A 16,755-nucleotide genomic window follows, 5' to 3' on the forward strand; every position below is an offset into this window, starting at 1 on the left:
TAGAGCCTCACTAAACTGCTGAATCTGGCTTTGAACTTGAGATCCTCCTGCTTCAGCCTCCCTAACTGCTGGGATTTGGGGTGTGTGCCACTGTGCCTTGCCTCTAATCAACCTTTACAACTTTTCCTCAACAATACCTCCTAAACCCTCTATTTCTTTAGTTACCTGCCATAGCCTATTCATTACAGAAAACTGAAGATATAGCAACAATTGTTGCCAAGAGTTTGACATTTAATTTAGCTCCTGAGAATGATGGTTCTCTTTTTTTTTAAATTGTTTTTTAGTTATTGATGGACCTTTATTTTATTTTTATGTGGTGCTGAGGATTGAACCCAGTGCCTCACACATGCTAGGCAAGCACTCTACCACTGTGCTACAATCTCAGCCCAATGATGGTTCTCTTGATGACTGTAATAATCTAATTTGGATACAATTTAGGAGAGGGGAAATGTGATAGAAACACAGGATCATACTTCTTTGTTAACCTTTAAAATGCAAGTTTAGAGATTACTTAGAGGATTACTTCAATCTAGTGCTGTGGCACACACCAATAATCTCAGCTAATGTGGTAGGTCGAGAAGGAAGGAGAATCATAAAAATCGAGGCCAGCCTGGATAATTTTATGAGATCCTATCTCAAAACCAAAAAGGGCTGAGCCGGGTTAATCACCAGGTTAATTTGGATCATGATTAAATTGACTCCTATATCTGTTAATGAAGAGGTTGTTTTTGTTTTGCTGCTGTTGATGTTTTTCTTTTCTTTTTTTTTCCCTTACATGGGGATTTAATCCAGGGGCCTTGTACCAGAGCTACATCCCCAGCCCTTTTTTTTATTTTGAGACAGGGTCTTGCTAAATTGCTGAGGCTGGGCTTGAGTTTGCAATCCTCTTAGCTTCCCGAGAAGCTGAGATTACAGGTGTGCAACAAGGGGTCCAGCTAATAAAGTTCAAAGGTAATACTTTTTTCATTTATTAATGTCTCCTCAGTAAACTTTTTTTTGGGGGGTGCTGGGGATGAACCCAGGGCCTTGTGCATGCAAGGCAAGCACTCTATCAACTGAGCTATATCCCCAGCCCTATGTCTCCTCAGTAGGGCCATCGATAGTTATTACTAGAATGGTATTGGTAATGGACTCATATAATGCCCTTCACTTGGGAAGACTGATTAACCAAGCGTTGAGTTTCAGCCATAATCATTGCTGGGATGGTGGCTGATTACCGAAACCATCCAGCTTCATTTGTAAAACGGGGATCACTACAGCCGCTCTGTCATTACCCCCAAGAGATTGAGATTTAGTAATTAAGCACAGGCATAAAACGTTAACATTTAATACATTTGTGTCCTCATCTATTTTCCCAAGCTTTCCAACTAATCCTAAATGTTTATTAGGCCTCCAAATAGGCCAGGAATTCAGTAAAAGAAGGGAGCCCTCTGCTCAGGGACTGGGAGAGAGGGACCGCAGCTCGGTATCGAACGAACTGGGGATGACTGGGTCCAGGTGAGTCAGATCACTGCCACGATGCTTGTCGCAGCCCAGGGACCGAGATGCGGGGTGGCGCCGAGGGCACCTCACCCAGATTTTGACCCGCGGGGGAAAAAAATGGGGCGGCAGCCGGGTGAGAGCAACGCGGTACACCAGTTGGAGTAAACGCTACCCGACAGGGCGGCGAACCCCAGCGTTCGTGTCCCACCGGGATAAAGCGGGTGTGGAAGGAGGCACAAAATGGCGGAGCCTCACGTCCGAGGGTGGGCGACTCCCTGGCAGCGCGCGCTGCCAGACGGTTTCCGGACCTTCAGAACCGGAAGCGAGGCCTGGGCGCGCGCCCGAGAGAAAGTAAGTGGGGCCACTTTCCCGGAAGTGCCTGCGGCCTCTACCCTGCGCCTGGCCCCACGGTTTCCATGGTTCCTGGTCTTGAGAGTGCTAGGGGAGGGAACCTGCAACTTGTCTGCTCGCAGTTCTCCTTGCCACCCTTGGGGAGGGCGGGACCCAGGACTTTGTCCTCTATAGAGGGGGAAGAATTTGGCGGACCCAAAGTCCAAAGCGTCATTCTCAGTAGTAAAGGAGAGGGACGAAATGGACGGCCTCCTAACTCCTAGGGAGTCCGCTAGATTTATTGCAGAAAATAGTCAGGATGTGTTCATTGATAGCGAAGGTGTGCGGAGGGTGGCCGAACTGCTGCTTGCCAAGGCCTCAGGGCCGGAGTTACGCGTGGAAGGGTGGAAAACTCTTCATGAGTTGAACCCCAGGGCCGCCGATGAGGCCGCGGTCAACTGGGTGTTTGTGGTAGACACGCTCAACTTCTCCTTTTGGTCGGAGCGGGATGAGCACAAGTGTCTGGTAACGTACAAGGGGAAGACCTACAGTGGGTACTGGTCCCTGTGCGCCGCAGTTAACAGAGCCCTGGACGAAGGTTGGTGTCCTGCTCGCGGTTGGACCCGGCAGCCTTTGAGGTTTTAGTTCTCTGGGACGCGGGTGGGGTGGGGGGGTCAGGGGCGGGTGTCAAGGACCGGGTTGGGTATTAGAATTATATGTTAGGGCGATCTTGAAGTTCTTCCTTGCTAGTCTCTCTGCTTAATATAAAAGCAAGAGAAGAAGCATATTCAATGGAAAATAACTTGCTTTTAGTATCTCACCATAGGAAAAAGAATGCCACTCTAGTGACACCTGAAGAACAAAGGGACAGATATTATGAAACGTAGTCAAAATGCATGTGATGGATGTTACTATTGCAATAGTTAGAAATGGGGAATAAGTAGTAGAAAATGAAGGTTTTGCTTTTGATTGCTATTTTATGCACTTCTAATGCATTTCTGCCCCACTTGATTTTACATAATTGCATGTTATAAAACCAAGAGTCTGCTGAATTCTCAAAGCATGACATTGTTCCTCTGATTTTTTTAATATTTTCTCTCTAAAGGAATACCAATAACTAGTGCCTCCTACTATGCCACAGTGACCCTGGATCAGGTTCAGCATATATTTCGTTCTGACACAGATGTATCCATGCCTTTGATAGAAGAGAGGCATCGGATTCTCAATGAAACCGGGAAAATTCTACTGGAGAAGTTTGGAGGATCTTTTGTTAATTGTGTCAGAAAAAGTGAAAAAAGTGCACAGAGGTTAATGCACCTGGTTGTTGAAAATTTTCCTTCATATAGAGATGTGACTCAGTTTGAGGTGTGTTTTTTGTTTGTTTGTTTAGCATTTAAGAAGTCTTAATAGTTCTCTCAGTGTTAATTCTTTTTCTTCCAGAATTCATTTTAAGAATAAAAGCTTACACCAGGTGTGGTGGTACATGCCTGTAATCACAGCAACTAGAGAGGCTGAGGCAGGAGGATGGTAATGAAACCTGTCTCAAATAAAAAAAATTTAAAAAGGACTGGTGATGTAGTTCAGTGGTAAAGTGTCCCTGGGTTCAATCCCCAGTAAAACAAACAAACAATTTCTTGCAAAGTTCAGTGTATATATACTATGTATTTTCTTTTTCATACACAGTATGCTTTCACAATATTATTTGTTTTTAGTACAAAAAGTTATTTTTTTTTTTAAATGCTGGGGATTGAACACCAGGGATGCTTAACCACTGAGCCAGAGCCCTTTTTATTTTTTATTTTGAGAGAGGGTCTTGCTAAATCTTTTAGGGCCTCATTAAATTGCTGAAGCTGGCCTTGAACTTGTGATCCTTCTGCCAAGCCACTGGGATTACAGGTGTACACCACCATGTCCAGCCAAGATTTTTTAAATTGCAGGTCACACACACACATACAAAACTAGAAAAAACTTAAGCAAGAATCTTTAGATGGGTGTTTGGGATAGGAACATACCAGATTAGGGATTCAAATGCCAGCAGCATTCAGCCTCTCATCTTTGCCTTTGTTAGCTCCATGTATCTATAGACTAACTTTCTCCCTGCAGTGAAAAAACTAAAGGTTAATGTCCTTGCATTATTTGCATTTTATTTCTTTGGCCACTGGACAGAAAGAAGGAGGGAGATACTTTTTCTCCAAGCCAATTCTAAAACTCCTGGACAAAAACTGATTGAACTGGCACAGATTATGACCAGCTCAGTACTGCTGCTGGGAATGGATGGAGCAGAGAGGCAGTTCCTAGAACAGAGTCTGTAGGCCACTGCTGAATTCCATTCTGTTTTATTTTGATAATGCAAAGGTTACTTTGAAATTCATCTTTGTCTTCAAAGTATGTCATTTCAGAAATTATGAATCAAGTTCCTTGGTCCATCATTGAGGCTAATTATGATGAACAGTATGTAAAAGAAATCCATCTGCCAGTCATGTGGCTGGTAATCCATGTATTCCAAAATCAACATTTTCCCAAATGTAACAACAAAACACACTGAAGAATTCTTGCTGGGCATGGTGGTACACGCCTGTAATCCCAGTGATCAGGAGGCTGAGGCAGGAAAATCACAAGTTCCAAGCCAGCAAGTAAATAAAAAAGAAAAAGGATCAGGGTTTTGGGCTCTGAGGTAAAACATCTCTGGGTTCAATCCCAAGTACCCCTCCCCCATAAGAAAAAGTTAACATGAATTATGTTGCAATCAGATACACACACACACACACACACATTTTATATATATATATATATATATATATATATATATATATATATATATATATATAATATTTAAACTAAAGTTTTAAACTTTTCAAAAAACTACTATCTAGATGTTAAAAATAATAACTAGTTGGGGTCAGGTGATGTGGCTCATGCCTGTAACCTGAATTACTCAGGAGGCTCAGTCAGAAGGATCACAAGTTAAGGCCAGCTTGGGCAATTTAGTGAGAACTCATCTTAAAAAAAATAAGAAGGGGGCTGGGGATGTGGCTCAAGCGGTAGCGCCCTCGCCTCGCATGCGTGCGGCCCGGGTTCGATCCTCAGCACCGCATACAAACAAAGATGTTGTTGTGTCCGCCGAAAACTAAAAAATAAATATTAAAAAAAAAAAATTCTCTCTCTCTCTCTCCCTCTCCCTCTCTCTTTACATTCAAGCCCTTCTTATTTTTTTTTTTAATGTGGTAAAGTAACACTGGGGTCAATTTCCAGTACTAAAAAAAAAAACTAGTTGAATTATAGTGACACTAAAATATGCATATGAAGTAATGTTATTGAAAAAGAATACTAAATAGTACCGGGATTACATAATTTATATTTTATGTTCTTTGAAATAGGAAGCAAATCTTGAGAATTAGAGATAACTATGTTAGATTCTTTTGTTTTCTATAAATTCTTTTATTTATTTATTTAATTTTTATGTGGTGCTGAGGTTTGAACCCAGTTCCTCATGCAGGCTAGGCAAACACTGTACCACTGAGCCACAATCCCTGTCCTGTTTTCTATAAATTCTAAAAACAAGACTATTCTGCTCTTTTTTTAAAAAAATATTTTATTTTTTTTAGAGAGAGAGAGAGAATTTTTTTTTTTAAAGAGAGAGTGAGAGAAGGGAGAGAGACAGAGAGAGAATTTTTTTAATATTTATTTTTTAGTTCTCGGCGGACACAACATCTTTGTTGGTATGTGGTGCTGAGGATCGAACCCGGGCCGCACGCATGCCAGGCGAGCGCGCTACCGCTTGAGCCACATCCCCAGCCCAGAGAGAGAATTTTTTAATATTTATTTTTTAGTTTTCAGTGGACACAACATCTTTGTATGTGGTGCTGAGGATCGAACCTGGGCCACACGCATGCCAGGCGAGTGCGCTACCACTTGAGCCACATCACCAGCCCCAAGACTATTCTGCTCTTGAAGAAACAACTTTTTTCTTTTTGGGGGCCGGGTACTGAGGATTGAACTTAGGGCCACTCGACCACTGAGCCACATCCCCAGCCCTATTTTGTAATTTTATTTAGAGACTGCATCTCTAAGTATCACTAAGCACTGAATTGCTCAGTGCCTTACTAAATCATTGAGGCTGGCTTTGAACTCTAAGTCCTCCTGCTTCAGCCTCCCAAAGCACTGGGATTATAGGTGTGCGCCACTGCACCCTGCTGCTGCTGCTGCTTCTTGTTTTTTTTGTTTTTTTTTTGATATTGGGGATTGAATTTAGGAGCACTTTATCATTCAGCTACATCCCTAGCCTTTTTTAATTTTTTAAATTATTTATTTTTTTGAGACAGGGTGTCACTCGGTTGCTTAGGGCCTCACTAAATTTCTGAGATTGACCTCAAACTTGTGGTCCTCTTGCTTTAGCCTCCCAAGTTGCTGGGATTACAGGTGTGTACCATGGCACCTGGCACATGTGTCTTTTTAAAAATAGCATTTATAGGAGCTGGGATTTTTGGCTCAGAGGTAGAGCACTCACCTAGCACGCATGAGGCACTGGGTTCGATCCTCAGCACCACATAAAAATAAAATAAAGATATGTGTCCACCTATAACTAAAAAATAAATATTTTAAAAAATAGCATTTATAAAGCTTTCAGATGCCCTGGTAACATTTATATCTTCTCCATTCATCAGGGGAAAAGAATTTCTTTTTATAAACGAGCCCAAATCCTTGTGGCAGACACATGGAGTGTGTTAGAAGGAAAAGGAGATGGCTGCTTTAAGGATATCTCCAGTATCACTATGTTTGCTGACTATAGATTACCTCAGATTCTTGTTCACCTTGGAGCCCTGAAATTCTCTAATGAACTACTGAAGAAGCTTCTTAAAGGTTTGCCACTTTAGCTCATTATTTGTTATTCTATACATTGTTGTTAAATCTGTTTAGTTTCTTTCACAAAAAACTCTACTTAAAAAAAAAAAAGGCACTATTGTTAAAAGTATATGTGAAGAAAAATGTAAGGGCAATTGAAATATAGGAAAAATGGCTCTTCTTGTTTATACTATGAAGTGTGGATATTGTTGAAAATTGTGCTATTGGAACATTATAAGAGCCTAATAAAATAAAACCTAAATTTATGGTACAAGGAGATATACAGTATAGGTGTAATATCTGAGGCGCATTAATTTAGCTGAAGAGGACACTGCATATTAATATAAAGGGTGGAATGAGAGATAGGTAATATTTACAGAACTTTGAGTCAGAAGGCTGTAACATCATCCCCACTGATTTATTTTTATCTTGCACAAATGACTCCCTTCTCTACCCTTGTTTATTCAACATTACTGGATTTTTTTTCCCCCTTTGGAGATATGGTTTCACTAAGTTGCCAAGACTGGCCTCAAACTTGCAATCCTCAGTCTCCCAAGTAGTTGTTTTGTTTTGTTTTTGTGGTGCTGGGGATTGAACCCAGGGCCTTGGACATTCGAGGCAAGTGCTCTATCAACTGAGCTATATCCCCATCTCCAGATATAATTTTTGATATCAAGACTGGGGGCATAGCCAGACATGGTGAGTCATGTCTGAAATTTTAGCTACTTGGGAAGCTGAGACAAAAAGGTGGCAACTTAGCCTGGCCAACTTAGTCAGATCTTGTCTCTGAATTTAAATTTAAAAAAAAGGGGGGACTGGGAATGTGGCTCAGTGATTGAGTGTCCCTGAATTCAATCCCCAGTACCAAAAAAAAAAAAAAAAAAAGACTGGGGCTATTATTGTATATAAAATAGGTAAATTGTGTTGAGAAGTTTGTGTAAAAATTATTTTAAAACAAACAATACATTTCTTTGAGCCGTGCTTGGTAGTGCACATTTGTAATCCTGCTGCTTTGGGAGACTAAATAACAGAATAACAGAAATGTTCTGGAGGCCAGCAGTCTAAAATTAAGATGTTGGCATGACCTTCCTCCTCCTAAAGATTCTTAGGAATCTTCCTTGCCTCTCCCCAGCTTTTGGTGAATGACAGGGCTTCATGTATATTGTAAAACTCTGTGCAAGGTTGCAGATTGGTGGCCAGAAGCCAAATATAGCCTGTAGGTGTATTTTGTTTGGCCTGAACAGTACTTTAGGCAGTTTACAATGTCTGATCCCCGTAGGCATTTGAGTTGATGAACTGTACTGTATTCTCAGTGGCAGCCAATGCCCCCCCTTCAGAATTAGATATATTCTGGAGATAGGTACTGAATAGACTGGGGGTCTTACGTAAGATTGTAGCTCCATATTCAGGCAGAGCTGACTCAAGGATCCAGAATCCAAACAACAGTGATGATTTTCTGTGCTCAGGTTAACAACTTTCATTTTTCCTGATGTACCTATGATGTCCCCAAGACAGTATTCAGCCAGCTAAGGGAGAAAGATCCTGTTTATTGGACCACAGAGTCTTTCAAAATTTGAAATAGTATTTTTTCCCTGGTAACCCACTTTTAAATCCTTTAAAAATAATAATAACAATAAATTAATATTAACCACCAATAATTATTAATTTAATAATTTATAATTATTTATATAATTAATAATTGTTAAATGATTTAATAATTATCAAATTATTAAATAATTAACAATTTAATTTATTATTTGTGGTTGCTAATAAATTAATAATTATGTTTAATTAATTAATAATTATAATTAAATAATCATTTTTTATTTTTTTATTTGTTGTTGAATTATTATTATTTGTAGTGCTGGGGATGGAACTCTGGGCTTCATGCATGCTAGGCAAGCTTTCTACCAACTGAGCTATATTCCCAACCCCTAAAAAAATCAGACTTGTTTTCATCTTTTCTCTTTCCTTTTATTGTTTCTTTTTTCTTTTCTGTTCTCTTGTTTTTTTTTTGCTGTCACATTTTATTTTATTGATTGATTGATTGATAGATAGATAGATAGATACCAGGAATTGAACTCAGTAGCATTCAACCACTGAGCCATATCCCCAGCCCTCTTTTGTATATCATTTAGAGACAGGGTCTGACCAAGTTGTTTAGCACCCCACTTTTGCTGCGGCTGGCTTTGAACTCATGATCCTCCTGCCTCAACCTCCCAAGCTGCTGGGATTACAGGCGTGTGCCACTGAGCCCGGCTTGCTGTCATATTTTTAAATTTAGAATTATTTCATCTTCATTAACAAATGTTTATTTAGGGAGCAAGTATGTGCAAGGTGCTTGCTATTCTAGGTCCTGGGAATATTGAGAGAAACAAGCCATCTAGTCCTTGTGAAATGTAAATTTGTAATTTTGCACTAATGTCTGAGTTTAGAAAATATTTTTTTCACTCCATTTTTTTTAACCCTTGCAGGAGAAATGCTTTCATATGGGGATAAGCAGGAGGTAGAAATCAGAGGGTGCTCCCTGTGGTGTGTTGAATTGATCCGGGATTGTCTTCTGGAACTTATTGAAAAAAAGGGTGAAAAGCCTAATGGAGAGATCAATTCCATTCTTCTGGATTTTTACTTATGGGACTACGCCCGTGACCATAGGGAAGATATGAAAGGAATTCCATTTCATCGTACACGGTGCATATATTATTGACCCTAAGCAAACTGATCCAAAGAAAACTGCATTTTTATATTATATAATTATTTGTACAATTTTGCTTTGATGTTAAGAGAATGTTGTAAAGGTTATGGAGACAAGAAAATTGACTGTCCCATCTCACTTAAAATTTTTTTCCTTATCTGGGCATGATGGTACACACTTGTGATTCTAGCAATGTGAGAAGCTAAGGCAGGCAGACCCAAGTTTAAGGCCAGCCTCAGCCACTTAGCAAGACCCTGTCTCAAAATAAAATTTAAAAAAATTTAAAGGGCTGGGGTGAAGCTCAGTGGTAGAGTGCCTCTAGGTTCAGTTCCTTTAGTACCAAAATACATAAATAAATGATAAATAAAAAATTTTACTTTTTTTTTTGTACCAGGGATTGAACCAATGAACACTTACCCACTGAGCTACATCCTCAGCCCTTTTTTATATTTTATTCAGAGACGAGCCCTTGCTAAGTGGCTGAGGCTGGCTTTGAATTTGAGATCCTCCTGCCTTAGCCTCCCCAGCTACTGAGGTTAGAGGTGTGCATCACTGCGCCTGGCTTTGTGCCTGCTTAGTTTTGACAATATTTTCTCTTTCTGTGCACATATGGTTGACAGAAATAATAGAGGAACTTAAATATTTTCTTTAAATTCAGAATTTTAAAAATGTAATCATGCCTTATAGTGTGATTAATCTTTAGTAATAATATTCTCTTCATTCAATTGATGATAGCTTTTTTCAACTTGTAGAATTTTTCTCTCCTTTTTTTTTTTTTTGTACTAGCGATTAAACTCAGGGGTACTTTACCACTGACTATATCCCCAGGCCTTTTTATTTTTTATTTTGAGACAGGGTCTCACTAATTTGCTGAGGCTGGACTCACACCTGTGATCTTCCTGCCTCAGCCTCCCGAATTGTTGGGATTACAGGTATATGCCATCACACCTAACACACATAATTATAAAAGGTTTACAATAAGTTATCACTTCCCTGTTGCAGAACTCAAAGTACCTACTAAGCACTTATTTCCCATTTCTGCTACCACCTTCCTTCTAAGAGATCTTAATTTTGTGAAATATCTACAGTAATTCCATTTTCCTTCATATCCAAGATAGATTGGTTCCAGGGCACTCTCTGCCACCATATTAAAATCCAAGACCCTAATTTAAGGTCTCACAAAATGGATAATATTTACATATAAGCTATGCACATTTTCCCATAAACTTTAAATCATCTCTAAATTAGTTATGATAACTAATACAGTATAAATGTTATATAAGTAGTTGTTATCATTATTCCCTAAACAACACAGTATAAGAAAAAGTGTTTAGGTCAGAATATTTTTGATTTGTGGTTGATTGAATCTATGGATGCAGAAACCACAGATAAGGGAGACTGACCATTTTTTGTTGGATTGCTTTCACTTTGTGTAAATCTGAAATATGTGCCCTTTCCCCAAGCACTTTACTGCCATCTGCTGGAAATCTGTCATAATCACTTTACAGATGACAATCACTGTAAATGTGAATGAGGCCTCCTAGTATTGTGTAATAAACATAAGTAGTTTGGTGTCTGTCTCTTCCTTTTGTGACTCAAGAGAAGGTGATCTCATGCCCAGTTCCAGAGTAGATCTGGCATAGTGTGAATGATTTCTTGTTCATGGTAATCCTGTTTCTTTGCCTGTGATTGCTTTGGTAATGGGTAAATAATCTAGTTTTGGTTAGTGATGCTGGACTAGAGGGTTTCTAGAAAACAGTTCATCACATTCAAGAAAGATTGCCTAAGATTGCCTGGCATATGCAAAGCCACATACACACACACACACACACAAAAAAAAAAAGCAGGAAGAAAGAGTCATAGGAACTCAATGCAGTGATACATGCCTATAATCCCAGCTACTTTGGAGGCTCAGGATTGTAAATTTGAAGCCGGCCTCACCAATTTAGCAAGACCCTCTATCAAAAAAAATAAAAGGCGCTGGGGATGAAGTTCATCAGCTAGTACAAGACCCTAGATTCAATCCTCGGTATCTTTAAAAAAAAAAAAGACATAGGAGATGGTCCCTCTTCTTTTGAAATGATGTTGTCTATAAACATAACTGAAACTATAGTAGCCGTTGTGTGAAGCCAGAGTCTACTGTGTACCTACTATGCCTGAGCTTGTTCTATGAACTGAGATAAACACATTACCTTTTCAATTAGTTTTCTGTAACTTGTACCAGAATACATCATGATAATTTCCCACATAATCTCTCTGCTCCTGCCATCTTTCCTGTACCTTTTCCTCTTTCCTTTCCCTCTTTTCACCCCTTCTTTGTCTTTCCCTTCCTCCCTCTCTTCTGTCCTTCCTCTTCGTCCTCCTCTCCCCCGCTTTTTCTATTCCTTGCATTCTTTTTCCCTCCTTTCCCAGTTTCCTCTTTACCTCCTCTCCCCTTACCCCTTATCCTCCCAGCTTTCCTCCCTTCTCTGTCTTTCCTTCTTCCTGCTTTTCTAATATGTAAAAGACAGAAAAGGAAATTCAGGGCTTTGTGGTGCTTCAGGTGTCACAGACCCAACTGTCTTTTCTCTTGTGCCATTGATCATAGCCTCGACTCATGATTCAAGATATCTGCACTCTAATCCTGCAGAACAACTGAAGAAGCAATGAAGTTGAAGACAAAGAAAGGGTTGACAAGGAAGGCTCCTGTAGCTACCACATTATATTTGTTTCCATTTCACTAACTAGAACTTGGTCAACTAACTGCCAGGGAGGCTAGGAAGTTACACTGTATTCTGGACATTGGTTACCAGCTAAACTATGTAAGGAGTATGGATGGAGATTGGGGCAGCAAGTTTTGGTGACCAGAGTATGGATTTTATAATTTTCATACCCTATCTAGACCAAGATAATTTATGTAATGGTTTTAACAGATAATGATCATCATTTTTCAGATCTGTTAGTTCATTACAAAATGATAATGTAACTCTAATATACTTGGTTTTGTGGATCTTGTATTGGGGATAACTTCTCTTGGTGGATTTCAGGGTAGGCTGAGAACACAGAACCAGCTCCTGAAATTCCAGAAGAAAGTGGTGTTTTAGTCAGTTTTTTCACTGCTGTGACTAAATGACCCGACCAGCACAACTGTCCTAAATTTAATTGCAAGGGCCAGAGAATGGAGGGAGGAAGAGATAAAGAAAGTGGGATGTGGAAATATGTTCCAGAAAAAATTTTCAGCTATGTTGATTCATGCCACACACTCTTAAAGGTGATGAAACTATACGCAGCCCCCTACCAACTCCCTCCATTCAGTTTTTTAATTTTTTTCCTCATAATGCTGGGATAGAACCCAGGGCCTCACACTTGGTAGGCAGTGTTCTACCACTGAACTACATCCCAGGCCTTCCATTCAGTGTTTTTAAACACAGATTTCATTGGTTCTTTTTCAGTAGTCACCAACGAATTTATCTTCCTCTATAAATCCAAGTAATTTATTAAAAGTATTTTGTTAACGCCTACCAATGAAAGTAAGCAGACTGGATTTATTACCTATTGCATTGAAGGGTGTCTTAATAAGAGGATGACTTGGGAGAGGATGTAAGAAAGCAGAGTTCTCTCCAGATGGGCTGCTGTCAAAAAGATGGGGCAGGGGCTGGGGACGTGGCTCAAGCGGTAGCGCGCTCACCTGGCATGCGTGCGGCCCAGGTTCAATCCTCAGCACCACATACAAACAAAGATGTTGTGTCTGCCGAAAACTAAAAATAAATATTAAAACTAAAAATAAATATTAAAAATTCTCTCTCTCTCTCTTTTTCTTAAAAAAATAATAAAGATTGCTGGTGTAATTCTTAAAAAAAAAAGATGGGGCAATTGTACCATTGGCTATCTTAAATCTTATCTATAGGGAGAGAAGACTACATCGAAGAGAAAGCTGTTATAGTAAAGAAATTGGCAGTCACATAATAGAGATAGAAGAATGTTTGGTACTTTGTGTATGACATAGTGGTCTTATTTTTGTCTGCTTGCACAAAATTATAAAATGGTTTTATTTAGTCTCAGTTTATCATGGACTCTAGTGTCCTTTTTTTTTTTTTTTTGGTACTGGGGATTGAACCCAGGGGCACTTAACCACTGGTGGGGGGGTTTAAAAAAATAACATAATATCAAAGACTTGTGGGAAAGGATCTTGCTGAGTTGCTTAGGGCCTCACTAAATTGCTGAAGCTGGCTTTGAATTTGCCAATCCTCCTGCCTCAGTATCCCCAGTCGCTGGGATTATAGGCATGTGCCACTGCACTGAACAAACTCTAGTATTTTTTTTGTGTGTGTGTGTGTGGTGCTGGGGATTGAACCCAGGGCCTTATGCATGCGAGGGAAGCACTCTACAGACTGAGTTATTTCCCCAACCCTCTAGTGTTTCTTATGTTGGTATTGGTAGAAGAAAAAATCTGAGATGTCCTAAATTTAATTACAAGGGCCAGAGAATGGAGGGAGGAAGAGACAAAGGAAGTTCATCTGTTAACAGCTGCAGATGAAAATAAGAAAAAAGACTCTTTCATATTCTTGATGAAACCTTGACTTTAATCCCATTATAGCCTACCGTCAGAGCTACCATGCTCTGTTACATTAAAATTTCTGGACTGTTAACCAATTCAGAAACAAACAGTTACTTCTCAGGGACCATCCTCATATCTCAAAGCTCTCCCTGCTTCTCATTATTCTACCTATCTTATCTATAGCTAATGGAGGTTCAGTGTAAATCACTTGTTCTGTCTTTACCCAAACTTCTGTTATAAAAATACTCTTAGTTCTAGGTCTTCTTTTCCAGCTGCAAGTTAGCTGTGCTGCTGGTGATTGCAGAAACTCTTCCTATGACCAGGTCCTTTGCCTGGCTAGCATCTGTAACAGTTTAATCAATCTTTATTTCAGAGATGTCTTGGTCTCAAGAGTTTTGGTTTAACAGTATTCTGTGAGATTGTGTTCAAAAGGAGTAAGATGGCATAACTGTGGGAGTGCCAGCCCACTTTTGCCAGGGACTACTTTTGTCATTTTTCAACCTTTAACTTCTTTCTAATTAGTGCCAAAGCAAATTAATACATTTAATTAATTAAATTCAATTCAGATTTTTTTTTTTTTTGTATTCTATCACAGTTCTCCTCCTCTGAAGCTAGTTGGGCAATGGCTTGATATTTAGTAAGCCACAGTATGTGACTTAGGGACTTGGCCGTCCTTTTCCTTATAACTTCCTTTCATTGTGCTTAGATTCTTTTTATTGAGTGTGGCAGGGGTTGGGGGGGTCAATTTTTAATTTTTAGATGCTATTATCAAAGACCATGAACAAGTAAGGGATTTAATCTTATTCAGGTTATTTTAATAGGAAACTGCCAATCCCTCCCTACCCCTGTCAGATCCAAAGTTAGAGTCTCTTGGCAGGGTGATTTTTGTCTTAGACTTTTGTAGGAAGAGTAGGCAAGTTACGGCAGGGGTATGGGGGTGGGGAGGATTACAGGTGGGATTGGTTGCAGTCAGAAGTCTCAGCTAAACAAGAAATGTTTATCTTTGTGTCTGGCTAGTTTCAGGTGGACAAAATGGTCTAATCATTTATGAGATAAAAAATAGGGAATTGGGGTTCAATCCCCAATTAAAGAAGGGAAAATATTGATTAATAACTTTTAAATAGATGAATTAGACTGAAAAAGTCCTGAATTTACTAACAATCTGAACATCACTAAAAGAGGTTATTATGCAAACATTACCTACCTTCTGGTCTGTTGCAATAGGAAGTACAAAGCCCTATGTATGAATTATTCTTGCCAGAATTTTGAACATGAATCTAATCAAGAATCTAGATCTAACTACTAGTTTGCAAGAACTATAGGAAATAGAGGAACAAGTTAAGTGAAAACAAGGATATGTTTAGCCAAATCTAGTGGGAGAAATTCTATAAGACAAATGACATAGTTTCTTTAACAAATAAATGATTTTTTTCAAAAGGCAAGGATTCACAAGGATGTGGAGAAATCAGATTCTTGGTATACTATAGGTAGGTATGTAAAATGTATAGAAAACAATATGGTGGCCTCCTTCCCCAAATTAAAAATAGAATTACCAGGGCCTGGGGGTGTAACTCAATGGTAGAGCATACCCTTAGCATGTGCAAGGCCCTGGGTTCAATTCCCAGCATTAAAAAAAAAAAAAAGAGAAAGAGAAAACTGCCATAGGTGTTAAAGTTAATCTACCACTATGACAAAATGTCTGAGATAATTAATTTATAGAGAAAAGGTTTATGTTGGCTCACAGTTTGGGAGTTTTCAGTTCATGCTTTGGGTCTGTGACAATGCCATGGTCATGCAGGTAGTTCATGGTAGAGAAAAATGTTTATCTCATGATAGTTTGGGACACTTAAGACCCAAACTATAGCAACTGCTGCTTATTTATTTGTTCATTTTTGGTACAGGGGATTGAACTCAGGGACACTTAACTGCTGAGCTCCATCCCCTGTCCTTTTTATTTCTTATTTTGAGACAGGATCTCACTAAGTCGCTAAGGATGGCTTTGAACTTGTTATCATCCTGTCTTAGCATCTGTAATTGATGGGATTACACGTGTGTACCATCTTGCCTAGCTTCAAATGCTGCTTAGTAGATGAAAATGTCATCTCTAATCTAGCTAGATTGTCACTTAAGACCAGAATATTTCAAACTGCAATCCATCAGTAGTCTATGAAATCATTTTTTTTTCTTGGTGCTGGCAGATTGAATACAGGGCCTTGTGCATGCTAAGCACATGCTCTACCTTTTAGCTTTACCCCTAACCCCAGCTGAATCAGTTTAGAGGGTGGTAATCAACATTAAGAAAAAACAGAAGATAAGTATTATTTCATGAAACTTTTCACATATATGTGTGTAAGTGTATTGAATCATGGAGTCAAATGGATTTCTGATGGTGGCTCAAGTTTAACAAAAGTTCTTTAAAGTTTTTACTTGTAGAAGGACACAATATCTTTATTTATTTATTTTTATGTGGTGCTGAGGATTGAACCAAGTGCCTCACACATGCTAGACAAGCACTCTAGCTATAACCCCAGCCCATCAATAAAATTCGAAAGCCACTTTCCCAGGCCTGTTTTCTCAGAGTGGAATGCTGACTCTTTTCTTGTCTTCCAAGATTCCCCTCATGATGAGTGAAGATTGTAGTTGTATAGTTCATAAGGCCTAACAAATTCACTTGGGATGGGTTGACAGGATCCATGCTCCCTGTTTCATTAGGAAAGCTAAACTTCTGTACACTAAACTAAGGAGCCAAAGAAAAATGATGGCACAGAAACTTTTGTAAGTATAGAGTCTTCTCTCTGCTAAAGAAATGGAGGGAAAAATCAATAAACACTATATCAACATTAAAGGATACTTAAAGTGGAAGAGGTGG

The 16,755-nt window shown here is 39.2% G+C and overlaps 1 protein-coding gene across 2 annotated transcripts; it reads left to right on the top strand.

Moving 5' to 3' along the window:
• The first annotated feature begins 1,763 nt into the window (after positions 1-1,763).
• Positions 1,764-10,921, top strand: Qng1 (Q-nucleotide N-glycosylase 1). Of its 2 annotated transcripts, none has more exons than XM_026412479.2 (4): positions 1,764-1,833; positions 2,918-3,177; positions 6,477-6,672; positions 9,129-10,921. In XM_026412479.2, the coding sequence occupies exons 2-4, from the start codon at positions 3,004-3,006 to the stop codon at positions 9,359-9,361; spliced, it is 603 nt and encodes a 200-aa protein (XP_026268264.2). In that variant the 5' UTR covers positions 1,764-1,833; positions 2,918-3,003; the 3' UTR covers positions 9,362-10,921. The 2 variants fall into 2 exon arrangements, with proteins under 2 accessions (XP_026268264.2, XP_026268263.2); XM_026412478.2 differs by lacking the exon at positions 1,764-1,833 and adding an exon at positions 1,857-2,410.
• Positions 10,922-16,755: the final 5,834 nt, after the last annotated feature.

The sequence above is a fragment of the Urocitellus parryii genome, chromosome 4 (assembly GCF_045843805.1).
Source record: "Urocitellus parryii isolate mUroPar1 chromosome 4, mUroPar1.hap1, whole genome shotgun sequence".
In the NCBI taxonomy this organism is placed as follows: domain Eukaryota; kingdom Metazoa; phylum Chordata; class Mammalia; order Rodentia; family Sciuridae; genus Urocitellus; species Urocitellus parryii.